General features: G+C 33.2%; 1 protein-coding gene across 2 annotated transcripts in view; it reads left to right on the forward strand.

The window, feature by feature from the left end:
* Nucleotides 1–26,613, forward strand: part of STXBP3 (syntaxin binding protein 3) — a 47,057-nt gene extending 20,444 nt beyond the window's left edge. For both annotated transcript variants that reach the window (XM_074370084.1, XM_074370085.1), the window contains 12 exons: nucleotides 2,072–2,162; nucleotides 4,990–5,114; nucleotides 7,634–7,729; nucleotides 7,865–7,922; nucleotides 13,104–13,169; nucleotides 13,962–14,042; nucleotides 15,120–15,258; nucleotides 15,722–15,828; nucleotides 16,377–16,469; nucleotides 18,271–18,356; nucleotides 24,882–25,030; nucleotides 25,861–26,613. In XM_074370084.1, coding sequence (XP_074226185.1) covers nucleotides 2,072–2,162; nucleotides 4,990–5,114; nucleotides 7,634–7,729; nucleotides 7,865–7,922; nucleotides 13,104–13,169; nucleotides 13,962–14,042; nucleotides 15,120–15,258; nucleotides 15,722–15,828; nucleotides 16,377–16,469; nucleotides 18,271–18,356; nucleotides 24,882–25,030; nucleotides 25,861–25,955 — 1,186 coding nt within the window. In that variant the 3' untranslated portion in view covers nucleotides 25,956–26,613. The remainder of the gene's footprint in view (nucleotides 1–2,071; nucleotides 2,163–4,989; nucleotides 5,115–7,633; nucleotides 7,730–7,864; nucleotides 7,923–13,103; nucleotides 13,170–13,961; nucleotides 14,043–15,119; nucleotides 15,259–15,721; nucleotides 15,829–16,376; nucleotides 16,470–18,270; nucleotides 18,357–24,881; nucleotides 25,031–25,860) is intronic.
* Nucleotides 26,614–26,889: the final 276 nt, after the last annotated feature.

Here is a 26,889-nt window from a genome sequence, read left to right on the forward strand (position 1 = left end):
TCTTTTTAAAAGTAAGGCTTACTGTAAAATGCATAAATTATATTTATATGGCTTGAGAACTCCAAATTAAACATACCCATCTAACTTTACCAAGGTCAAGAAACAGAACATTAACAGCATCTCAGAGACCTCCCCCATGATCCCTTCTAGTCACCACCCCTTATTTCCTCCCCGGAGGTAACTGCTGTCCTGACTTCTAATGCATTTTTAGTTTTACCTGATTTTGAACTTGGTATAAATGGGATCATGATTTTTTTTTTAATTTCTGGCTTTGTTCAGCATTATATTCTGAGAGACATCCATGTTGTTGTGTATAGCCAGACAGCTTGGATTTTACTAGCTGTGTGATCCTTCTGCCCTCAAGTTTCCTAATCTATGAAATGAGAGGATAAAAGTACCCACCTTATAAAGTTTTTTAAGAATTAAATGAATTAATATCTGTAAAGCACTCAAAATAGTGCATGGCACTAGTAAAATGGTAGTAGTACTACCACTGCTACTAAGTACGTTCACTCGTTTCTCTTTTGAAAGCTTCTTTAATTTAAACATTGACGTTTGTCATGTTACTTGGCTGAATTGTTTAATTTCAAATTCATGTAGTACTTTAAGTTACATTATCCTTAACCATTTAAAAAATCTACTATTAATTACTTAGAAAAAATAGTAAGTCTCCTTAATTCAGATGTTACCAGAGAAGCCCTTTACTCACACCTCAGGTATTAGAAATGTTCTTTTTCTTACAGGTGATATGCTAATTGCATTCTGAACTGAGTGGTTTATCTTCTGCTAGAGTTCAGGATCTGTTGAAGCTTCTGCTCCTGGTGTTTGGCTCTGTTCAGGGAAATGAGTAATATAGTTGGCTGTCTGTATCCCCAGGTTCAGCATCCTCAGATTCAGCCAATTGTGGATCAAAAATATTAAAAAACCAAAATTTCAGGGAGTTCCAAAAAGCAAAACTTGATTTGTTACACGCAGGCAGCTACTTACATAACGTTTACATTATTATCACTATTTACATAGCATTTACACTGTGTTAGTGTTATAAGTAATCTAGAGATGATTTAAAATACATGGAGGATGTGCATAGGTTGCACAAAAATACTGTGCCGTTTTATATAGGGACTTGAGCATCCACGGAGTTTGATATCCAACAGAGGTCCTGGAACCAGTCCCCTGTGGATACCAAGGGATGACTAACCGTTTTATAATTTAATAGCTTACTAAGGACCTGTTTTGAGTTATTGTAATAGTTAAATAATAATTCAGGCTTTAAAAATCCTACCTGTTCTTTTGCAGAGTATTCTTTATGCCTTATGAACTTTTCAAGTGTAATTCTAACATGAAGTTATTTTCTTCTGAAAATATTTTAAAGCAAAATGTGTAATAAAGTATTCTTTATAGTTGCTGCTTTATTTACTTTTGAGGTAAAAAAAAAACTAAAGATCCTTTAATACTTTGAAGCCCTTACAAGGAGATCCTCTATTTTTGAGGTTGATGTACTAACTGAAGAGCCTTTTCCAACGTTTTTCTTGTATACTCAGAAGTTATACTAATATCGCTGGTCATGAAGTTACAGTTTAGACTATGATTTTATCATTTTAGAAGACAATTATATACAAGATTTTATGCAAAAGACTATTGGAAAATTGACTAAATGTTAGAGAACGTGTGGGGAAACTCATACTGCTAGTGGGAGAGATAATTGGTCAAGTAATTTGGAGAGTAATACAGTAATATCCAGAAAAGTTGAAAATATGTATACTGTATGACCCAGCAGTTACAGTAGGGGAGAAGACCAGGAATTGGGAAGGGAATAAAGGAACGGCAGTTTTGTTTATAGTATTTTCTTCATGTGCAAAAAAAATCCGAAGCGCACATAAGGTTTACATTGATAAAATCCAGACAAATTGCTATAACATTATATTTCATGTATTATTATCGGAACTTTTCCATGTTTATAAAATCTTTTAATTTAATAAATTTATGGTTTAATTTTAGAATTCAACTTGATAATGTTATAAAATGTGTCTTGAAAGAAAAATAATTGTTTGAACATTTTTTCCATTTCTAGTAAACCTCTAGATAATGCCGGTAAGCTTGCCCAGCTTGTTGAAAAAAAACTTGAAAACTACTACAAGATTGATGAAAAGAGCCAAATAAAGGTAATGTATAAAAGACAAATAGTGGTGATTCGTAAAGTCTGTCTTATTTCTTTATAAGCCAACGAAACTATTGTTTGTTAATTTTCCAATTATGATTTGGGAATCGTTAACATAGATTCCCAGTTTTGAATTGGGACTCATTAATGTAGGTGATAGTGGAAACCTTAATAGACAGAATGGTTTAGTGGTGAAGGTATTGGTTAAATCCTGGCTCTGCCATTTAATTCATAGATATGTCAGTTAACAAATTATGTAGCTTCTCTGTGCCTAAGTTTTCTTATCTGTAAAATGGAATTAATAAGAGAATATATGTTTTCTAAACTAGTGAGAGAATTAAATGAATTAATACACATAAAGGTTTTAGAACAATGCTTGCCACTGAGTAAACACTTATAAATAGAGTTATTCCTGTTATCGCCAGCTCTATGATTATGGACATATTTTTTACTCTGAGTTATATTTTCATCTACAAGATGGATCAGATAATACGTACCTTGCTTGGTTGGTATGAAGATTAGGCAAATTAGCATGCATTTGGCACATACAGGAGTTTAATAAATGACAGCTAGTAGTGTCTTATCAAGATAATATAAAGTAACCAAAGACTAGGATTGGAACCTAGGAAATTCCAGCATTTGGGCTTGGATTGGAGAGTGAGGAGCCGGAGTAGACTGACAGAGGTGGTGTCAGAGGGCTACGAAGCCATATTACAGTAGCTGAAGAATGAGAAGCAGGAACTGTTGATAGTTTAAAAAGGAGATGGGCAAGGAAACCACCAATTACAGTGATGTGTAATAAGTGGAATGAGAGGAGAGTACATAGAATGAAATGGGAACATAGGCTGGGGGTTAATCTCACTCTAACTGGAGTCTTGGAAGGCATCCTAGAGGAAAAGGCCCTTGAACTTGAAGAATGAATATAACATGATAGAAGAGGGAGTTTTTCACTTGGATAACAGAATTCTTTTGTAATTAGGTTTATTTATTCTTGGAGGAGGTACTGGGGATTGAACCCAGGACCTCATGCATGCTAAGCATGTGCTCTACCACTTGAGCCATACCATCCTTCCAACAGGATTCTTTGCGCAGAGGCTTAGAGAAAAAGGCAAAATTCACAAGCAAACAACTTGGCTAGAATGGAGGGTTTAAACTTAAATGTAATGTTGGTTTAAAACTTTAAAAGTAACTAGTTTTTGGTTTGGAGGACTAGTGAAAGCTGTTTGTTCTGGGTGTAGTTATGAAGATAATGGTTCAGTATACATAGCATAGTAGATAGTCAGTAAATGTTTGTTGAGTAAAGAGATAAGCCATCACTGTATTAGTAAATATCCTGTTAGGTCTTCATGACTTCAATGAAAAAAAGACAAAATCCACAACAAACTTGTCCTTTCCATTCTTTCTGCCTCAGAAATTATACGTTCTTCAAATACTTGATACCTTTTTTCATTCAAGGACCTGAGAAAGTGTCACCTTCCTTTTTGAGGTCTTTCCTCACTCTTTGAGTCGAATGATTCTTCCTCTCACATATTGTCATAATCCTAAACCCTGATATAACACTTATATTGTGCTGTCCTTTTCCTGTTTATATTTCTGAAGACTCATAACTTACATGTATTGAGGGCTTGCTAAGTGCCAGACACTGTGCTAAGTGTTTCATGGTATTATTACATTTAATCTTTACAATAATCTTATAAGACAGAGGTTCTGATTTTATATCTATATATATATATTTTATAAATGAGAATACTGAGATACTAACAAGTAAAGCAATTTGTCCAAAGTTGTACAGCAAAAAACTGATCAAGACTGTACTCAAACCAAGATCTGCCTGATTCCAGAGGCTCTCCTACTAACCACTATACTGTCCTGTCTCAAGGTCTATTTAAATGAGTGGTTAAATTGAAAAAATTTTAAAGATCTGTAGTTTACCTCTGTCTTCTATAAGTAAATAAATAGGAAATGTTTGTGTAATGAGTTGTAGTTGTCTCTTACTCCTTCAGATAATCTGAAGAGTTTATTACTTTTTAAAATGAAGGATGGAAGAATCTGGTATTAAGAATTTTTCCCCCAAAAAAACAAAACAAAACAAAAAAAACCCACTATGCCCCAATTTAAAAAATAACTATTAAAAGCAAAATTTCCATATTAAAAAAAAGAATTTTTCCCAGCACTCTTACTTGCTGTTTAATGATTAGTGCTGTTTGTGAATTAATGATAACAAAGCTTTCATTGTGATTTATTATCTTAGATGGCATCAGTACAGCATAATGGTTAAGAGTGTGGGCTGTGGAATGAAGCTGACCTGGCTTTGAATCACCATTCTGCCACATACTAACTCTGTAATTTGGGGAAGATCCTTGATTTTAAGCCTTAATGCCCCCCATTGTCAAATGACATTAATAGTCACTGTCTTACAGGGTTGCTATGAGGATTAAATAATATCGATATTTCTTGCTTAGCACAGTGTGTAGCATAGAGAGCTCAAGTAATAGCACCTGTTCATAATTTTTATCAGTTTTAGTGTTTATGGAGCTGAATTCCTAAGGAAATAGATTTAGTGCAAGCCAAATACTACTTTTTTAAAAGGAATTTTCAGAATATTGTATTATTGAGTATAGCCTCTTAATCTAATTATGAAAGCTTTTGGCTTTGTAGTGGTATTTTTCCCTCTGTTGTGCCACTCAGATTTTTCTGTTTTAATGTAACTTCACATTTGTAAGAATGTGGCAGAACTTAGGAAAAGTTTGCTTTTGTTTTCTAAGATAGTAAAAATGTGTTCACACAAAGAAACTGAAGTTTCTTAAGATAATTTTATCTTGTTATTCCAGGGTAAAACTCATTCCCAGCTCATAATAATTGATCGTGGCTTTGATCCTGTGTCTACTGTCCTGCATGAACTGACCTTTCAGGCAATGGCATATGATCTGCTGCCGATTGAGAATGATACATACAAGCAAGTATAACTTGAAGGGAATATATAGGGCATATACAAACAGGAAAGGATATTAGCATTTAATGATTCGTGTAGCCACCAGAAATCTAAAGCCCCTGTAACCTTTTTTTATTTGGAGACTTTATCCTTCTCTTATTCTTATAATCATAATCTATTAAAAGTATCCTGACCTTGTTAGTTAATGGGTAATTTAACAACTTTGAAGCTTTTTTGGTGTATTTGCTTCCTTAACTATGTCTACAGCAAAGATACATATTAAACAGTTGGAATTTGTACTTTTCAGTAAATACTAAGCCCACTACTATATTTATTGAAGTGGAAACCATATTCAAATTGGTTAGGCTGTAATTATTCTGAATCATACATCGAAAAGTGTCTGTGTGTGTCTTGTCAATATAACGTATTTTAAAAGATCAGAAGACTAGGAAACTCAATAGGATGGCTATTGAGAATAGACACAGTTTACCAGTTTGGTACCTATTATTGACTTAACTCTGATATAAGCATATTAATTTAAAAAATAATATCAAATAGAAAGCTAAATGAAAAATGAAATAAGCTTTTCTATCAAGGAACCATTTTATTGTGCCTTTGTGTATCATTTATGAGTATGTGTGAGTATGTATATATGTGTTATTTGATATCATAATTTCTAAATCCAGATTGGCATTTTTACTGCCTTGAGCATAGTATGAAAATGAAAATTAATTTTTTGAAATTTTATGTTTAAATTTAGTAATTTTAATAGATTAGAAAGATCCCAAAACTTGTGCTAATTATAATATTTAATATTTTTTCTTAAACCAAACATTATTCAGCTATTTTGTGTTTTGTATTGTATTTATATTTGCATTCTGGTCATATCCTGGCTTTTGAGTTTTTCTCTGCTATTTGTATTAATGTTAGATGACATGGAGAAATCAGCATGGTTATTTTTCTAACATAAAAGTAATTTTAAGCAGTTTATTCAGGATTTTCAGAAAGGATGTTATTTACCAGTCTTATCCGTTAGGTCTCTAAACCTGCTTTACTCAAGAGATTTAGAAAAAACTTGAATTGAGGGACACTAAAGGATTTGGTCCAGACTATGGACATAAATTTCAGGCATTTCTAACCTAGTATTTAAAATATTTGTCTCCCTGGGTTTGTTGGCAAACAAAGCAAGGTTTAATTTTTTGAGAGTGATAGAGAGACTTATTTTAAAAAGCAAAAACAAAAACATCAGAGATACTCCTTTTTTTATGGATCAGAAAAGTCCAGGGATAGATAGAAGCATGAACTCCCTGTGGTTTGTGCTCTGTCACAATTTTTTTTTTTTTGCTCTGTCACAAATGTTAATGAAAATAATACAGAGCAGGAACTTCTAAACATCTAGATTGTGTTTTTCATCTTGGTGACCTCTTTAAGTGTACTCTTAAAATAGGATTGTCATTATCTTTTAATATTGTCAGGCCTGCTACCTTAATCTTTGTTTATAAGTCAAAAGGTAAAGGTATTGTATAATTACAGAGTGACCTTTTAAGTGAGAAAAGGGCCTTTGTCCTAGAGCAGTCTTATTATTAAGCACAGTCATCTTCCTTTCACCATCTGTAATCAAGACCACATAGGTAGATGGTTTTATAGGTGAGACCTGAAATTTTGGGAGCTATAGACATGATTATATTCATACAACCGAAATCTACATTTATTGTCTTCTGTCCAAAGCTAGGACAGCTCAATGCTGTCCTTTCTCATCTTGGCTAAGGAAGTTGACAGTCCCAAGGATGATTGAATCTTCCAGTTCCACAAATGGAAGACTATCTGCAGAAAAAGAGAAGCAAGAAATTACACTTGGCAAAGCAGTCAGGAAGCCCATTCTTAATAATTTCATGAATCTCTTCAATTGATGCTCACTACAGTAGAACTCGTTAAAACAGTCAAAGTTTTTTAGGGCTACATAACAGTTTTTCTCTCATTTCCTTTCCCATTCTTAAAGGAGATGTGGTTATAGGGTTAGGGAAGAATATAGAAACATATGATATATGTTGGTGAATTTTGTACCAATCTTGAAACACCTTCAATACTTAATAGGCTACATTGGAGGTGACGCTTCTTTTCTTCAGTCAATGAATGTTTGATAGTTGTGCTGATGGTTGTTAGCACATAAAAATAGTGTTTTGAGCAATTGGAATGTGAATTGTTAGTATATTTAGTCCTGTTCTTAAAGTTGATTGTGGAACATTGAATTTTTGTTTCTAAGATACCATTTTGCTGAGCTAAAACACTATGGTAATGACAGTTAAACCCAACATTTGAAAGTAAAGAAGTCTTGATAGGCATAGCACTTTGATTTTTATTGTATGGATAACAGTATTGCTTAGTTTTGAGTAGATATTCATTATCTCCTCTAAAATAGTGGATTGAATATATGTACTCTTCAGTTTCTTGAGCTATGTCTTAAAATTATTGTTTATAAAAATGTTTCTTTCACTTTTTGGAGGGGAAATAATCCAGAGTTTCATACTTCTGTCTACCTGTAGATATAAAACAGATGGGAAGGAAAAAGAGGCAGTCCTTGAGGAAGATGATGACCTCTGGGTCAGAATTCGACATCGGCATATTGCTGTTGTATTAGAGTATGTGAACTCATTTTAATTTTTATTCCAAATTTTTTAAACACTAAATACATGACAGTACATTTTGTAATCTTGAAATATTTTTGTAAAGAATTACACCTTAGAAATTTAAAGAATTCTCTCACAATTTGACAGGGAAATTCCCAAGCTTATGAAGGAAATTTCATCAACAAAGAAAGCAACAGAAGGAAAGGTAAGAGTCTTACTTAACTTTAGGATAATGATGAAGGTGAATTTTAAAGTTTGTAACTTTTATTTTATCTATTTAACTTTCCATTTTGGGAAATTTCTAACATACATGAAAGTAGAGAAAATTTACTTACATGTACTCATTACCTGTCCTCAACAGTTAGAGACATTTTATCTGTCTTGCTTCATTAAAGTTTATTATTAAAAAGCCATTTAGCCAATTGTATTAATGCATTCATTCATGTTAGGTTTCTTGTCCTGAGATATAATTTACCTAAGTGCACAAATTTCAAGTGTATACTGAATAACTTCACATACTTATGTATATATATACACACATACAGTTGTAGAACCACCACCTAAATCAAGATACAGAACATATTTGTCATTCCAGAAAGTTATACAATAATATCTGTGAATAAAGAAAATTCAGTCTGATCCTTTTGAATTTTTATACATTTTAAACTAATTTTCTTAGTAGTTAATACCTCCCAGCAGTATAATGTAGGATAGAACTGGTGACAGGGGATATCCTTGTCTCTTCCCAGCCTTAGGGGAAACACGTTTGATATGTCATCATTGAGTATTCTCACAGTTTTAGGTTATTTTAGATAGATCCTTTGTCAGATTAAGAAATTCCATTCTATTCTATATTTGCCAACAGGTTTGTTTTTGTTTTCGTTTTTGTTTTTTAAATCAGCGGTGGGTGTTGGATTTCATCAAATACTTTCTTAGCACCTATTGAAATTATTTTTTTCCCTCTTTTATTCTGTTGATGTGATGAATTGCATTCATTGATCCTCTAACATTAAACCAACCATGCATTCTTGGAATTAGCTCTACTTGGATGTGATTTATTATCCTTTTCCTGTATCACTTGGTTCTGTTTGCTGATATTTTGCTTAGAGTGTTTGCTTCCAGGTTTATGAGCAATATTTCCCTGTAGTAATTCTTTTTTTTTTTTTTTTTCCGTTTGGTAATGTTCTTATCAGGTTTTGATTGTCAGCAAGATTGTATTGATCTTTAAATGAGTTGTAATGCTTTCCCTCTTATTGTATTTTCTGAAAGTGTTTGTGTAAGATTGCTATTACTTGTTCCATTATTGCTTGAAAGAATTCACCACTGAAGCAGTCTGGGCTTGGAATTTTGTTTATGGGAAAGTCTTTTATTATAAATTCTTTAACAGATACAGAGCCATTCAAATTTTTAATCTTTTTCTTGTATCAGTTTTGGTATATAGCATTTTTGAGGGATTTGTCTATTACATTTACATTTTCAAATATCCTCTTATTATCCTTTCAGTGTCTACAGAATCTGTAGTTACATTCTATTTATTAAATCCTAATGTTGTCAATATATGTTTTAGCCTATCTACTATTAATATCCCCTATACGTATTATTAATGTTTCAAAGAATCAACTTTTGGCTTTGTTGATTTCTCTATTATATATTACTTTTATACTGAATTCATTTCTACTCATTTTTATTTCCTTCCTTCAACTTTCTTTGGCCTAATTTGTTTTTCTTTTCCTAGCTTCATGAGTTGGATGTTTAGAGCATTGATTTTCAACCTTTTTTCTCTCCTACTATATATATACTTACTTATTTCCATCTTGACATTGCTGTAGCTGCATCCCCCAAGTTTTGGAATAACCTATTTTTATTTTGATTCAGCTCAAAATATTTTCTAACTTTCATTGTGATTTCTTCTTTGACTCATGTGTTATATAGGAATATGGTTTTTTTCTTAATTTCAAAAATTTGGGGAATTTTCTACTTACCTTTCTGTTACTGAGTTGTAATTTAATTATATAGTGGTCAGAGAATGTGCACTGTGTGATTTTAACCCTTTGAAATTTGTTTAGACTTGGTTTGTGACCTAGCATATGTCTGTTGTGGTAAATACCCTATATGTACTTGAAAAGAATATAAATTCTGTGTATGTCAATTAAATCAAGTTGGTTAATCATGTTATTCGAATTTTCTATTTCTTTACTGATTTTTTAAATCTGCTTTTTATGTCAGTTACTAAAAATGGTATAGATTATGAATTAGTCTGTCTTTTTAATAATCTTGTCAACTTTCAAAGATTTGTCAACTGATGAAGCCATGTTGATTAGAGCCATTATAATTTTAAGACAGTTATCTTTCTGTTGAATTTATCTTTTATCATTATAAAATGTCAGTTTTTTTCATTTGCAGTATTTCTTGCCTCAAAGTCTGCTTTGTCTGGTAGTAATATCGCCATACCTGCTTTATTTTGGTCAGTGTTTACATGATATATCTTTTCTAATCTTTTACTTTCAACAATTTGTGTCTTTATCTTTAAAAAGTACTTCTTAAAAAGATCTTATAGTTGAGCTTTATTTATTCAACCTGATGATCTTTACCTTTTAGTTATAATGTTTAAGTCCGTTGATACTTCATATAATTACTGATATAGTTGAGTTTGTGTTACCACCTTATTTGTTTTATCCTTTTCCTTTTCTGCCTTCTTTATATGTTGTCTTTTTTTTTAAACAATTCTATTGTATCTCCAATATAAACTTTTGTTTTACCTTTTGTTATCCTTTTTATTGTCATCATGTTGGATATTATAAAATGTATCCTTATATTATGACAGTCTGCCTTAAAGTATCTTTTGCCTTGTTCTGAACAATTCAAGAATGTTGTAATAGTTTAACTCTGTTTATCCCCTTCTTTTGTACTATTGTCATATGTTTAACTTTAACATGTGTTATCAAGTCAGAATGTTATTTTTGTTTTAAATTCTCAGTAGACTTTTATCCACATATTTATGAAATTTATTGTTATCTATTCCTTATTGCTCCTCGGTTTTTCCATCTGGGCTGGATGCATTGTCTCAACTTTTGTTTTTATCTGAGGGTATCTGGGTTTTACAAGTTTTTCAGAGACACTTGCTGGATGTAGAGAATTCAAGGTTGGCAGTTTTTCTTTTCCTTTCAACAACTTAAAAGATTTCAGTACATCACCTTCTGGCTACCGTAATTTCTGTTAAAGAAGTCAGCTGTCATGTTATTTTTGTTTTTCTGAAGATAATGTATCTTTTTAAAGATTTTTTTCTTACTCTGATTTTTAGCAGTTTGACCATAATGTACCTTATGGTGTGTTGGTATTTATCCTCCTTGGATTTATGGAGCTCTTCTACGTTGTAACTTTCATCATATTTATAAAATTCCTTTTTTTTTTTTTAATATTTGTAAAATTCTTGCCCATTATTTCCTCACATCTTGATTTTGTCCTGGTGTCTCTCCCTTCATCTAGGACTTCATTTGCTTGTTTTAGATTTTGGACCATATTCTACATCTCTCCCATTCTGTTCCTTTTCCCATTTTTTTCCTTCTCTGTGCTTTAATTGAATATTTTCTGTTAACCTGACTTTGAGTCCCCTGCCTGTCTGTTGTGTCCAGTCTGCTGTTAAATCCATTCAACATATTATTTTTTAATCTGAATTAGAATGTAAAGTTCCCCCTTTATAGTATATGATTCTATGAGTTTTGACAAATGTACACTCTCATATAAGCACAGCCAAGATATAGAACAGTTCCATTAACCTTCCCACCCCGATTTCCCTATGCCACTTTGTAGACAACCACTCTGCTTAACTCTGATCCCCTGACAAACACTGATCTTTTTTGTAATCCCATGGTCTTGCCTTTTCCAGAATGTCGTCTAAATGGAATGAAGAGTATAGCTTTTTCATTCAGTGTAATGCACTTGACATTCATTCACATGACGTGTAACAGTAGCCTCGACACTTTTATTGCTGAGCAGTATTCCACTGTGTGGCCGTACTACATTTTATCTATTCACAAGTTGCGGGACATAATGGGTTTTTTCCAAGTTGTTGGCAATTACAAATAAAGCCACTATGAACCTTAAGGTTTTGTGTGAACAGATATTTTAATTCACTTGGATAAATAATTAAGAGTGGAATTGCTGGGTCATATGGTAAATGTATGTTTAACTTTATTGGATACTTCCAAACTGTTTTCCTAAGTTGCTGTACCATTTTAGAGTCTCACTAGCAATATATGAGAGTCATTCATTGTGTTTTTAATTTCAGAGATTACATTTAGTATTAGGATATCCATTGAGGTTTTTTTTTTAATAAAGTTTAATTCTCTATTGAAATATTCCATCTTTTTATCCATTTAGTTCATCTTCTCCCCTGTCTGCTAACTCCAACAACTGGATTATCTTGGGTCTACTTTTATTGACTTTTATCACTTGAGTATCAATAACTTTTTTCTGTTTTGCATGTCCAGTAATATATCACTGTATGTTAGACATTTTGGATGCTGTATTGCAGAAGGTCTGTATTATGTTCTCTCTACAAAGAGTATCAAGTTGTGTTTTGACAGGTAGTTAATTTGCTGATGAATCACCTTGCTTATGTTGAGACTTTATGTCAGGCTTTTGATATGGTGAGTGTATTTCACTTTTGGATTTAGTCCAAAGATGTAACCCTTTTAGGACTGAATGTGTGGGATGATCACTTAGGACTCTCTGCTTTGTCTGGATCAGAGAACACCAGTATTGTCTTAGCATTAGGACACCTCTGAAATCTCTGTCTGGCATTTAGCCACCTAGCAGTTGGTCTCTGCTAGGCCGTTAAGAGTTATACCCTTTACATGTGCCACTTAGGATTTGGCCAGGGATCCTAAGGCAGCCCCTCTACATATCTTTGAGTTATGTTGTGACTGGCTCTTTTCTCTCTAGAACCGTGGCCCCCAAACCCTACCTCAGTAGCCCCAAACTCTGATCTTTTTCCTCTGCCCAGAGAGACTTGCTTTCTGCTCGAACTCTACTTCCTTTTGCTGTGCTTTGGAAAATGTTTCAGGGAAAAGCCAGGGTGAGTGCAGGGGTCACCTTCTGTGCTTTCCTTTACTCAAGTATCCTAGCTTTGAGCTATTTTTTTATCCATTGCCTGAATGTGGCTCTTATTTATTTTGTCCAATTTTATTTTTGTTTATGGAGGGAGAGCAATTTTGATATTAACTACTTTATCATGGCTGAAACTGGAAATCTCTTGAACTTGTTTTCTTAAGAAAATTGCCAAATATTTACTAAATTAATACATACTTAAAACTGTAGGATTTTAAAGTTGTTAAATAGGATAACTGAATCGTAAGTTTGCTTTAAAATGTTTGATTTTTCCTAGATATCACTTAGTGCCCTTACCCAACTGATGAAAAAGATGCCCCATTTCCGTAAACAGATTACTAAGGTAAGCAGTATTGTATGTGAGACACACCTTACCATGTTTGTTAGTCCATCTAGTTCTGTAGTCAGGTTTAGCAGTGGGTGTCATGGAATACTTGCTGTTAGTTGTACCCTAAAACCTTACTCTAGGCCTGAGAAATACCCCAATGTATAAGCTTCCCAGTAGTATTCTCTCTGCATATACTCTAGATTTATTCAAATCCAGCTTACACTTTTTTATATCTTTGTCTTGGCCAGCCAAACAGAGAGAGTTTAGTATTTATCAACTTAATAAGAAAATTCAGCATTGGATTGACCAGTGGTTGTTATTCTGCTCGGTTCTTAATAGTTACATATTAGTAGATTTAAGAGCAATTAAGCTCTGTGGGCAGGTAAACTTTTTTTTTTTTTTTTTTTTTTGCTGTTCCAGTCCTTCTTACAAGTCATTATCAGAATAGTCTACATATTTTTTTATCATTTCGCTCCCTAATCTATAATCAGGAATATAAATTCAGACTTTTTCTGCTTGACTTTAAGGACTTCACTGTTTTTTTTTTACCTTATTTTCACTACTTGTAAAACCAACACAAATTCAACCCTCCCATTCTATTTTTTTCAGTCTGTTGATTATCCCCTGTAGATCATGGTAATTTTCACTTTTTTTTTTCCTTTCTTGAGCTGTTTCCCTTAATTTACATGGTATCTCCTTCCACTTAGGCCCATGCTTTCCTTCAGGCCCATCTCAAAAGTTTAGTGTTATGAGTTGCACAGAGAGATATTAAAATGTTTTAAATAATTGATTTCTTCTGTTTTTCAGCAAGTTGTTCATCTTAACTTAGCAGAAGATTGCATGAGTAAGTTCAAGCCTAATATAGAAAAGCTCTGCAAAACTGAACAGGTATGTGCAGTGTCAGAAATACCTATATTCATGATAGATTTTCAGAATGAACTCTGTAAAGTAAAACCTAACTTTTTGCTCAGTACAGTGCACTGAAAGGAGACTCACCCACTCGGTATTTAATACATCATTCCCTACCAACATTAACAAGTAGCTGTACAGTATCATAGAAAGCAGTCCCTCCTAATCTGTGATTATGCATTTTTGGTTTAATGGGATGATTTAAGTGTTTGGAGCATTATTTCAGGGTAGCATTGTTGGCAGGTCTTTTTCAATGGGTACGGCATTTAACGTAGCATCCTGCAGAGTACTGTGTACGCACATTTAACTACAGGCTCCTCTATAATGCCAAAACTGTTTAGATCACTGCTGTCTAATAGACATAGAATGCAAGTCATATGGAATTTTAAATATTCTAGAAGTCACATTAAAAGGGTAAAAAGACAAACTACTATGTATAAAATACGTAAGATACAAAGGTATATTGTACAGTGCAGAGAATATGGCCAATATTTTATAGTAACTTTAAATGAAGTATGAGCTATAAAAATATTGAATCACTGTTTTGTACACCTGAAACATAACATTGTAAATCAACTATACTTGAATAAAAAAATAAGACTGAAACATAAGAAAAAGAAACAAAAAGGTAAAAAGAAATGAGTGTAGTTAATTTTAATAATATATTTGATTTAACCCAGTATATCCAAAATGTTATCATATTATGTAATCAATATTTTTAAATTACTGAAATATTTTACTTTTTTTATGCGTAAATCCTCAAAATCTGGTTTTTTAACTCATCTTAATTCAGACTAGACACATTTCAGGTGCTCAGTAGCCACATGTGGCTCGTGTCTACCTTTTAGCACAGGTATAGATTAATGATTTTCTTATTTGAATTATTTTTTGTCTTTTTTTACATTTTGTGCAATAATGTTTATAAGTGTTGCTCACATTTTCTTGTGAAAAGTCACCAATGTTCCATTAAAATTTGGCAAGATTTAGTAATAGATATTTTTAACTGAAAAATGAATTTGGATTATGGACTCCTGACTATATTTCATTTTCATTAAGGACCTGGCACTTGGAACTGATGCAGAAGGACAGAAAGTCAAAGATTCTATGCGAGTACTCCTTCCAGTTCTCCTCAACAAAAATCATGATAATTATGATAAAATAAGAGCGATCCTACTTTATATTTTCAGTATTAATGGTAATGGAGACTGTTTATTTTCATGAATATATTAAAGTACTTAGCTCTAAAATCATTTTATACTAAGTGGTTTACTACTTATCCTAAGAGAATTTTGGAAATTTCAAAAGTCATTGGTCAAGATATGTAAACTGGGGGAGGGTACAGCTCCAGTGATAGCATCCCTAGTACTTCTTCTAAAAATACATAAATAAGTTAAACTAATTACCTCCCCCCAACAACAACAACAAAGATATGTAAACTGACTATACTTGAATAAGAATATATATTTAAAAGAAATATAAACTTGGTTAAGATGGATAGAAGAAAAATGTGAAATTGGGTGAAGGCTTAAGAGTGTATAATTTAAATGTTTACTTAAAAAAGAAAAAAAAAAAGCCTTATTCATGGGTACTACCTAAAACCTAGAAATGATTGTGGTAGCAGTTATGTAACTGTGTACTCATATTTTTACTTATCTAAGGAACTACAGAAGAAAACTTGGACAGGTTGATCCAGAATGTAAAGTTAGAAAATGAGAGCGACATGATTCGTAACTGGAGTTACCTGGGTGTTCCCATTGTCCCTCCAGTAAGAAATCTCACATTCTGTATATACTTATATATATGCATGTGTGGTTGTTTGCATTGAGTGTTTTCTTATGTGGAAATCTATGTGGACAGTCTTCTTAATTTTACTCTGTAGATTTGGTAAGTAAAATAATGTTATTTTCTTCTCCATATCTGAGTAATTTGGACAAGTACATTTTTCTAGTGAATTTGTATCTTACAGCTGCTGTTACAATTTGCTATTTTTGCTTTTCTTTTTATGATTCATTTATAGCAATATTTGAAAGAACTCTAGTTAGAAGCTCACTCCATCCCATCAAGTTTTATACAAGCGTTTGGGAGTAAATGTATATTCTGATACTATCATAAATTTTATCATTAATGTGCAAAGTTCTGTGAAGTTATGTGACCACACCTGAATTCAGATTTCTTGAGTAGGCATTTCCACTCTTCAAGTCAAATGCAACATAGTATTTGTGAAAAATTAAATATCTTTGTTAGAAAACTTAGTAAGAGAGTACCACTAAATAAAATTACTGATTTTTAATTTTTTTCCTCTAATTACATTAGTCTCAACAAGGCAAACCATTAAGAAAGGATCGATCTGCAGAAGAAACCTTTCAACTCTCCCGATGGACACCTTTTATCAAAGATATTTTGGAGGTAAAATTCATTAAATTTTGCTTATATCCGAAGTGCCCTTCTGTAGAATATCTTTTACTTTTTGTATATTTATCTGTCAGTCAATGTTCAATATCTATGGGTCAGGAATTTTTTTTTTGTAATTCTGGGAGGGTTCACAGAAGAAGGCCATATCTTGTGTCAAGGGAGGAGAGGAATCTTAAAGTTTCTCTTCTTTAAGACTGCAAACTCACACCACTGACCGTCTCAAAATAAATTTAAAAAATAAGAACACACATGCTTTATGAAAAAAAAACTGCATTCAACAAAATGACATTTGCTTATGACCACTACTAGAAAGTCATACTCCTGTATTCTTAAAAATGTGTTTGTGATTAAAATGTAAACCTCGCTATAGTTTGCTATTATAGTCAACACATGGTTAATGTTTTTAGTACTGTTGCTTTTAGAAAACAATACTCAATTATAGGAAGTTAGAAAATGAACTAATAAAAATCATATTATGAGCTCAATAAAGTCACGGCACTGAATCTTCAGTCATAATCAGATAGTTCTATTTATTCTAATTTTCCTTTGACTTAAACTTTAATTTCTACTTTCTTTTGGAAACTAATTGTGTACAGTTTATTCCTATGATTTTTCTGTTTTGCTTGACTGATTTTATGTCATTCACACGTGCTTAATCATAGATGAAAAGTTTAAAGAATTTAGACTTCTTTCCTGCAACATGAGATTTTTTTTCCCCTTACCCATAACAAGGATGTAGAACTAAGTAGTTTTTCTCTGCTAGTATTTTTTTTTTTAATTTTGGGGGTAATTAGGTTTATTTATTTATTTTTAAATGGGGGTGCTGGGGATTGAACCCAGAACTTCCTGCATGCAAAGCATGCATTCTACCAGTGAGCTATACCCTCCCTCCTTCTTTGCTAGTACTTTTAAAATAGGAATGGGCTTTCTCAAACCCTTTTATAAGGATTTGCATGTTAAATTCGGAAAATCCACCTTTAGTTCAGTAGCAATCTAAGACTTTCAGAGTTTCTCCTGAAAATTGGTTTCTTTGCATCTTGCAGTCTTACTGAAATATTCTCGGACTGCTGAATACCTTGTGCCCATTTTTACTTATTGATACCACTTGTATTACCATGCTGTAAAGCAGTGCTTTCCAAACTTTTCTGATCATGCACACTTAACCATAATGAATGTGATCATAAGCCTATAGTATGTGACTATTTATAAACTATATAAATGCTGTACTCATTAAACATTGTATATACTATATGTGTATATACACACACACACACACACACATAAATACCTCATAACATATTAAGCCTAAGAAGAAGGAAAAATTTTTAAATGAAATAAAAAGGAAAACTTCTCTTATCTCATTGGCTTGTCTTCAGTATGAGTAGGCCAGGGTGCACATCTGTTTTAGAACCACTGCTGTGACGGGCAAGGCCTGGACCTGGTATCCTGCGAGGTCTGTCAGGACTAAGATGGTATTTAGAAACCCCTAGCACTCTGTAGAGGTAAAGGTCCTGATAAAGTACCTGGAATTCTCATACCAATGTGGGAACTCTCCAGTGAAGGAATGTAGGCATGCAGTAAATATTTGTTTAATAAGTAAATGATTGCATTAATTTTGTAGTAGGTAAGATTTGTGAATTTCAAAGAGAGGGCTAACCTTACTTTATTAAATATTTATATATCCTTACGTTCCTTAATTGTAAACATAAGGGTTGAGTTTTCTGTAAAACAAACAAAACAAAAATCCTGAAATGTACAATATTTTCTTGATGGTTTTAACTCTTTTCTTCCCTAGGATGCCATTGATAATAGATTAGATTCAAAAGAATGGCCATATTGTTCCCAGTGTCCAGCAGTGTGGAACGGCTCAGGAGCTGTCAGGTAAAACCTATGAATCAGTCAGTGAAATTTTCAGTATATTACAGACTAATCATTGAAATGGTACACAGGCATTTCTATATTGACAACTCTCCTCGAAGCATATAGTCACTTAAAAGACAGTTTTTCTTTAACTATAACCTGTTTTAAATGAGTCCAGATAAGCAATATGAAAATGTTCTTTATTGTAAAAAAATATTTTTATGAAACTAGAAAAGAGTTTCTCCCTTCATTTTTTTTCCTTCACATAAGCAGAGTACATAATCCTTTTTGATGATTTTTTGGTGATAAAATATTTGAAACATTCAGGAAGCTGTAGAGAGTATTATAAGGCATGCCCTATACTTAGTGCCCAGCTTAACAAATGAATCATTATAAATACAATTCAAGCTTCCTATGTATATCACTATGATTTTTATTATTCACCCTTTCTTCACTATCCTGAATTTGGTGTTTATCATTCACCTTTATATCTTTATTATATATTTTCTGCATATATTTGTACTCTAAACAATGTATAGAGTTGTGTTTTGCAGGATTTTTTCTCATGATCTTTGGCTTTTAGCAGTTTAACTATGATGTGTGTAGATGGAGTTCTTTTTGTGTATATTTTACCTGGAGTTGAGTTTCTTGGATCTGCAAGTTCATACTTTTCATCAAATTTTGGAAAGTTTTCAGTTATTTCTTCAAAAAAAATTTTACACGCATTTCTATCTCCCTCTTCTCCTTTTGAAACTCCATTAAACATATACTGGAGCATTTGACATTGTCTCTTGGGTCACTGAGGCTCTGTTTACCTTTCTTCTACCTCTTTTATTTCTGTTCTTCAGATATACTGATATCCATTGATCCATCTTCAGTTTTTTGATTCTTTCTTCTGACATTTCAAATCCGCTGTTGAGCCCATCTCGTGATTTTTTCATTTCAGTTATTGTACTTTTCACATTTTGAATTTCTATTTGGTTTTTTTTTAGTTTCCATTTCTCTTTTGACATTCCCCATTGGTTAGCTTATTGTTAATATAGTTTTCTTTAATTATTTGATCATGTTTATAATAGCTTTTTTGAAGTTTGCTAAATCCAACATCTGGATTTACTCAGGGTCAGTTTCTGTTGACTGCTTATTTTCCAAAGTGTGAATCACACTTTACTGTTTTCTTACATATCTACTAATTTTTGGTTGAAAATTGGGTCTTTTACATACTGTATTATAACAATGCAAAACTGTATTTTGTTTTAGTAACTTGTATGGACTTAAGCTGTGGGATCGTTCTCCCTTGCAGTGTAGCCACTAATGTCATTGCAGAAATTTTTAATTTTAACTTTAATTTTTCAGCTTGGCTCTTAGTGGTTGCCCTGTGTCTGTGTAGAGGCCAGCCAGTTATCTGGGCAGAGGTTGTGTTTAGACAGCTCAAGCCTGTAAACCTTCCACCTTCTGCTCAAGCTGCATGTGGGTTAAGAAATGCATTACAAGTCACAGTCAGTTCTTGAGTCCTCTCCCAGCCCCTTTCTCTTCTTTTCCTCTCTCTTTTTTTTTTTTTTGGCCTTTCTGTGGCTTCCCCTGGCACATGCATAATTTGGCAGTCAGCTCAAGTTGTGGGGAGAGCTTGTCTTTGTCTTCTTTGGCTTTCTTACTTTCAGGATTTCCCCTTTAAAATTCTGGCTCATGTGCAGCCTATCCCATACTAGGACCAAGATGTTGTGCTGCCAGAGCTGCAGGTCTTCCTGCACTAAACTGGGTCCACCATTTTTAACCAGCAAAGCTTCAGGAGTTTGCACTCCCTTTGCTCCCTGCCTTGAATCAAGTCTTCCACCTCAGGCAGTGAAGGTGGTGGTTTTCTCAAGTCAGTATAAAGTGATAATTTTTACTGACTGAGTTTGAGGAACAGTGGGGGTTGGGGGCAGCCTCAGGCTAGAAGGTTACATAGTCACCTGGACCATTCTTACTGATATATTAGCATATATTTAAGAGTAAATACTTCTGCTGGGGAGGGAATAGCTCAGTGGTAGAGAGATCCTGAGTTCAGTCCCCAGTACCTCCACTAAAATAAATAAATAAAAACCTAATTACCTCCCCCTGCCTCCAAAAAAAAGAGTAAATGCTTCTCAATTTGTTGTTTACCCATGGTTGATTTCCAAGTGACCTGACATGGTTTTTCCCCTACAGTTTCACCCAGGTTTATACTTGTTTTCTTGGAGGGGAATCTTCTGACTGACTGATTCCACCATAACCACAAGTTCTCTATGATTGTGTTTTTAATCTTAATATAAATGGTGTCATATTATGTATGTCCTCCTGCAACTTGCTTTTTTAATTTCCCTCAACGTTATGTTTGTGAAATTTATCCCAGATTGGTACATGTGTAAATTTTCACTGCTGGTTGGTACATTCTTACATGAATATCACAGTTTATTCATGAATTTTCCATACAATGGAAATTTAGGCTGTGACAAAACTGGCCTCATTACAAACAGTGTGCAGTGAGCATTCTTGTACATTTACGTATGTTTGAGTATTTCTCTAGGGTGCATCTCTTGGACTGAGGACTCTTTCTTTAGTTTTATTTTTCCCTTTTCTCCTAGTTTGGAATTGATATAGCCTATTTATACTTTTGTAGCAATTATCCTTAGAATTTTAGTACACTTCTTGACTCAACAAAGTCTGAGATGAGTTAGTATCTTTCCCCTCCTCATGAACAGTACAGAACCTTAGAACGACTTAATTCCAACCACACACCCCTTAAATGTTACCTTAATTCTTGATTGTTTTCAGCCTTATATCTGTTTCACTTCCCAAATTAATGATGATCATTATTATTATTTTTAGTTGTATGTACATGTTAACCAGTTACATTGTGTATCACTTCTGCTTGCATCGCCTTTTTTGGGCTCAGTCACTTTCTTTTCTGAAATAAATCCTTAGACGTTTCTTCACTATGGGTCCATTTGGTGGTAGGGTCTGTATGGTTTTTGTCTGAAAATACGTTCATCATGTTGCTGTTCTTACATGATAGCTTTGAATGTCTAGGCTCGGGGTAATTTTCATTTAATGCTTTGAGATGTTATTCTGCTGTTTCTTGGTTTCTATTTTAGCTCCTGTGAAGATGTGTGTATGGGAGTGGAGTGTTTTCTGTCAGTTTTGTCATACTTTTGTAGATAATTTGTCTTTTCTCTCTGATTGCTTTTGGCCGTTGGTATTCTGTACATTTCTTACGCTCTCTCTACCTCAGGATTTATTTTTATTCTTTTTCTTGGGATTCAGTGTGTTTCCCAAAAGTTGAGGTTTCATATCTTCCATAAATTCTTCGAATATTGCCACTTTTACAATTTTGGATTTGTTGGGACATAACATTTTATCTTCATGCCCTTTAATCTCTCAAGCCTTAACATTTCTTTTACTTGTATTTCATTCTGGATATTTTTCTTTGTATTTAGTTTTCAATTCTTTAGTTCTCTCTTAAATTTGTGCCTAATCTGCTGAGTAAGCTTTCCTTTTTTTTTTTTTTTTTTTTTTTTTAGTTTCTGTGTTCACTGACTTTATTTTATACGCTTGGACTTTTTTGTTCTTATTTTGTCATGCTTTCTGTTCTACTTTATTATCATTTATTATTTTAAGCATACTTAATTTTAGTCTGTTTTTTAATAAATCCAACATCTGACATTCTTTGGGGTCTAATTTGACTGCTCTTCATTTCTGCAGACATTTATGATTGCTTATTTCCTCATGTGTTTCATAATTTTGGATTCTGAGCTTATTTCAGTAGCTAGGGTTGAGAATGGGGACCTCCAGAGATGTTCTGCATTTGCTTCTGTCAGGATTAGAGATTTTTTTCTTTTATGTGTTAATTTCTCAGTTGGGGTTCCCCAGACCATGTGAAATAGTATCAATTAGAACTCTCTCACAAGACTGGCCTGTGTTGAATTATCAAAGAAGCATCTTCATCATCTCCCCTTGCTTTTGAGGGTGTCCTGACCTTATACAGGGATGTCAACTCCCCATCTGTACCCTGTACGATACCCAAGGCTTTGTCTCCTATGTTTATTAAACAGGGAAATACCCAGGCCCCTTGTTTGCTAAAACGAGACTAACACTCCATAAGGCAGACGAAGCTTCCCCTCAGTTTACCACTCTAATTTTTAGTTTCCTTTTTACTGCTGCTGACCTTTGGAGATTGCTCTTGTTTACTTTCAGCTACACTTTTAAAAAGATGTTTGCTCTTATTTTAACCAGTGCTTCTAGGTGCTTTGTAGAGTGAGATTTTCAGGATACAGAGATTTAATCATTATTTATGTGTCTTTCAAAGTGTAAAACACTAGTACAGTCTTACACATGTACGTGAAACAAATTAAATGTAATCCTGTTGTCCTAAAATTGCTGTTCAGAAGTTTAGAAATTGTTAGAACCACATAATTGTTTTAAGCAGTATTACTGCCTTTTCTTTTGCTTTCTTACTTTATTTTGCTCTCTTTGAAAGTTTTTAAACCAAAGTTGCACTTGTAGTATGTCTTTGACTTATTTTGTTTGGGAACCAAGAATGTAGCTTGTTCTGTTTCATCTTTCAAAACTAGTTACTAAGTCTCTACTTTTTCTATCTCCCTTCTCATTCCTTAAGATAGCAGATGGAAATTATCATCCGAAAGCGTAGACTGAGAACATTATTTAATATTTACCATGATGTCCTATATTGCAGGGTCTTAGAGGTCGTCTGGATTATGGTTTCTGAAGTGGGTAATGAGATGAAATATCAGATTTTAATTTTTACACTAGAAAAGGGAAAAATTAAGTTTTATTAGTATATACTAGTACACATATATAATTTATAAATGAACATATATTTTAAATAGATGTACATAAGTGTTTATGTTAAAATATTTACTTTTCAAATAAAACCTCAAAATTTTTACCGGTGGGTTACAGGAACAGAAAAAGTGATTTCTATGATCTAGAGCAGTGCTACCCAACAGAACTTTCTTGGAATGCTGGAAATATCCCATATCTGCCCTGTCCTATATGGTTACTAGCCACATGTAGCTGTTGAGCATTTGGTATGTGGTTAGTGTGACTGAGGAATTGGATTGTTAATTTTAGTTCATTTAAATTTAAATAGCCTCATGTGCTAGTGGCTGCCCTCTTAGTGCAGATCTAGAGCAGCCTAAGGAGGGGATGTGGTAGAAGTAATGGCTTCTATTTACCTACTGCTTTCCTGGTACCAGATTCCATACTTAGTATATTCTGAACATTATTTCTTTTAATCTTGAAAATAACCCTGGAGGTTTAGACAGAGGTTAAGTAACTTGCTGAAAGAAGCAGAAACAGAGTTGAAATGCAAGTCACTCTCATTTTTAAAGGCATTATTGAAGTCTAATTGACTTCATAATATTGCACATGTTCAGGGTGTACAGCTTGATGTTTTGATACGTATACATTGTGAAATGATCACCACAAACTAATTATATACCCATCACCTCCACATAGTTACCATTTTCTTCCTTTTTTTCTGTCTTCCTTTCTTTTCTCTATTATTCTTTTTTGTGTCAAGAAGACAATTTAAGATCTATCCTCTTAGCAAATTTCAAGTATACAGTACAGTTTTGTTAACCACAGTCACCATGCTGTACATTAGATCTCCAGAACTTACTCATCTTGCATAATTGAAACTTTGTGTCCTTTGACCAAAATTGCCTCATTTCTCTCTCCCCTTATTCCCTGGCAACCAACATTCTATTCTCTGCATCTATAAATTTGACTATTTTAGATTTCATGTGTAAGTGAGATCATGCAGTACTTGTCTTTCTCAGTCTGACTTACTTCACTTAGCATAATGCCCTCCAGGTTCATTCATGTTACAAATGGAAGAATTTCCTTTTTTAAGGCTGAATAATATTCCATTGTATGTATACACTGTTTTTTCATCCATCTGTTCATTGACAGACGTGTAGGTTGTTTCCATACCCTTGACTACTGTGAATAATGCTGCAGTGAACATGGGAGTGCAGATGTGTCTTCAATATCTCCTGGCATCATACTTTACTGAGTTCCAGCAAGGGGTGTCCCGGTATCACATCAGCTCCAAATTAGTAACTGTGCCTCCACCAACCCCCTTAATGTCTTTAAAACCATGTTGTTTCAGTGCCACTTTCCTCCCCCCATTTTTAATTTCAAGAAGTGATAGACTTTTCACATTTATTATGTCTTTATCTGAAATAAATAAGGCAGGGCATTAGCTCCATTTTATAAGTAAAAGTGAGCTCTAGTTTATAGATAAAAAGCTGAGCTAGATTACAAGCGATTTGTCCAAAATCTCTATAAGATGAAAATTAAACTTGAAGTGGGACTGTCCTGCCTAATTCTTGGTGCTCCAATCATACCATGGTTAAGTCTTTTCCTTACATCAGTGCAGTTGCTGCCAGATTTGAGTTTGCTTGAGGTAAGTTCTTTAAAGAGACTCTTTAAAAGCAGTGTGTTAGGCTCTTTTAAAAGCAATATGGCTTTGGAAATATTTTTAATATTTTGGTGTTTATTTTTTAGTGCTCGCCAGAAACCCAGAGCTAATTATTTAGAGGATCGAAAAAATGGGTCTAAGCTGATTGTTTTTGTAATTGGAGGAATTACATACTCTGAAATGCGTTGTGCTTATGAAGTTTCTCAGGCATATAAATCCTGTGAAGTTATTATTGGTAAGACTTGTATTTTTCTCTTTTCTGTTTTTTTAAACAAACTCTAAATGCAGTAATATATATGCAAAACTTTATCTTGTAATTTACGTTTAGGACTAAATTGTTGACTGCAAAAAAACCTTTTTGAAATCATAGTGTATTTTATCTGACGTACCAGAGTTTTTCTCCTGGTTGACCTTTATGATGATTTTTTTCTATTCAAATTCTGATTTTCAGAGAGTGAGCTTCAGAAATATAATATTCTTTAAATATATCCTTTAAAATATTACATTCTGTCCTTTTCATGCTCTCATCATTAAATAATTTTTAAAACATAAATGCACTTCTACTACAGAAATACTTGGAAATTTTTTGTGGCTATGGACCTGACATTGGCAAGGCCTATATGAAATTTAGTTTTAAGAATTTCAGTCAAGGCCACTGATACCTAAACTTTTCTGACCCACAGAGATGCAGCATTTGTACACCAAGCCTTGATCTGCAGCACTGCTTAATAGTTCTCTGGGACCAAAGTTACAGTGACTGGTCCTGTTCTGTAAGGAGGACAGACTAACCTCCAGTTTTACTCATTAGTATATCAATATATAGCACAAAGTGGACACAGCATGAGGAATGGGGAGTGTTTCTAAAGGGTTACTGAGCACACACAATGAAGAAGAAAGCTTGAAATACTGTAGTATAAGCAGGTTGTAGGGAGGAGTCCTGTAGAAATTTTAAGTTGCCCCAGACTACTGCGCTTTGCATATGTAATGAAGGATGGGACAATATAGTTAGCCGAGGAAAATTGATTTAACTGCTGGCCTCTGAAAACTTATTTTTTCCTCTACCAGGTTCCACGCATATTTTAACACCCAAAAAGCTGTTGGATGATATAAAGATGCTGAATAAACCTAAGGATAAAGTCTCCTTTATTAAAGATGAATAGCATTTTGGTGGAGGGAGGGATTTGGAGATTCGTATTAATTTCTTCAACTAAAATAGATTGAGACATTGTTGCTATCATGTAATTTAAACAATGTAAATATTTTAAGGAATAATAACTTTTCAAATATATTTCTTAAGGGATTGTTTATGATTATATATCATTGGATTTACCAATTTTAACTTAAATATTGTTGCTGCTTTGTAGATGATAAGAAGAAATGTTAAAATGCTTTCTAAAAGGAAATATTTTCAGCTTTGGAACAGAATATATTAGAGTTGTGGGTAATTTTTCACAGCCACTTATGTATATACTAATTACTTGTTAGATACTTATCTGTCTTATGCTGAAGTATAGTTTTTTGGGAAAGAATGATTTTAAATGAAAAAGGTTATAAAAGTAAAAACTGTAAACGTGTATGTATTATAGAATGATTTCCTACAAGTACAGTTTTTCTTTCAAAAGAATTCATAATTTCTTTTATTTGTAAAATAATTCAGTTATTAATAGAAATAGAGTGATTTCACAGTGTATACTGTCTTGCTAGATACATCTAAAGAGCATAGTTTTATATATAATTTTGAAATCATGTATGGTTAAAGTAGAAAACAAAAAATAATCATGGACATTCTAAGAGAAAATAAATACATAGTTACAAAAATTATCTTTGTTCTTTTGTGGGGAGGAAGGGAAGTTGGGAAGTTTTAAAGTTCTAAATCAGAGAGTTAAAAAGAAGAAAAAGAATGCACCATAATCCTCCCACCAAGATAACTCATTTTGACTTAAAAAAAAAAATCTTTGTATAAGCCTGGATAATATGAGGACTTATGTGCCCATGTGTTACTCAAAGGGAATATCTTCATTTCAGATATCTCCTTTAACCCAGCCTCGTCATGTTCTGTCAGACCATGGACCCTAATTTTATATATCACTCATC

Source organism: Camelus bactrianus, chromosome 9 (genome assembly GCF_048773025.1).
Source record: "Camelus bactrianus isolate YW-2024 breed Bactrian camel chromosome 9, ASM4877302v1, whole genome shotgun sequence".
NCBI lineage: Eukaryota > Metazoa > Chordata > Mammalia > Artiodactyla > Camelidae > Camelus > Camelus bactrianus.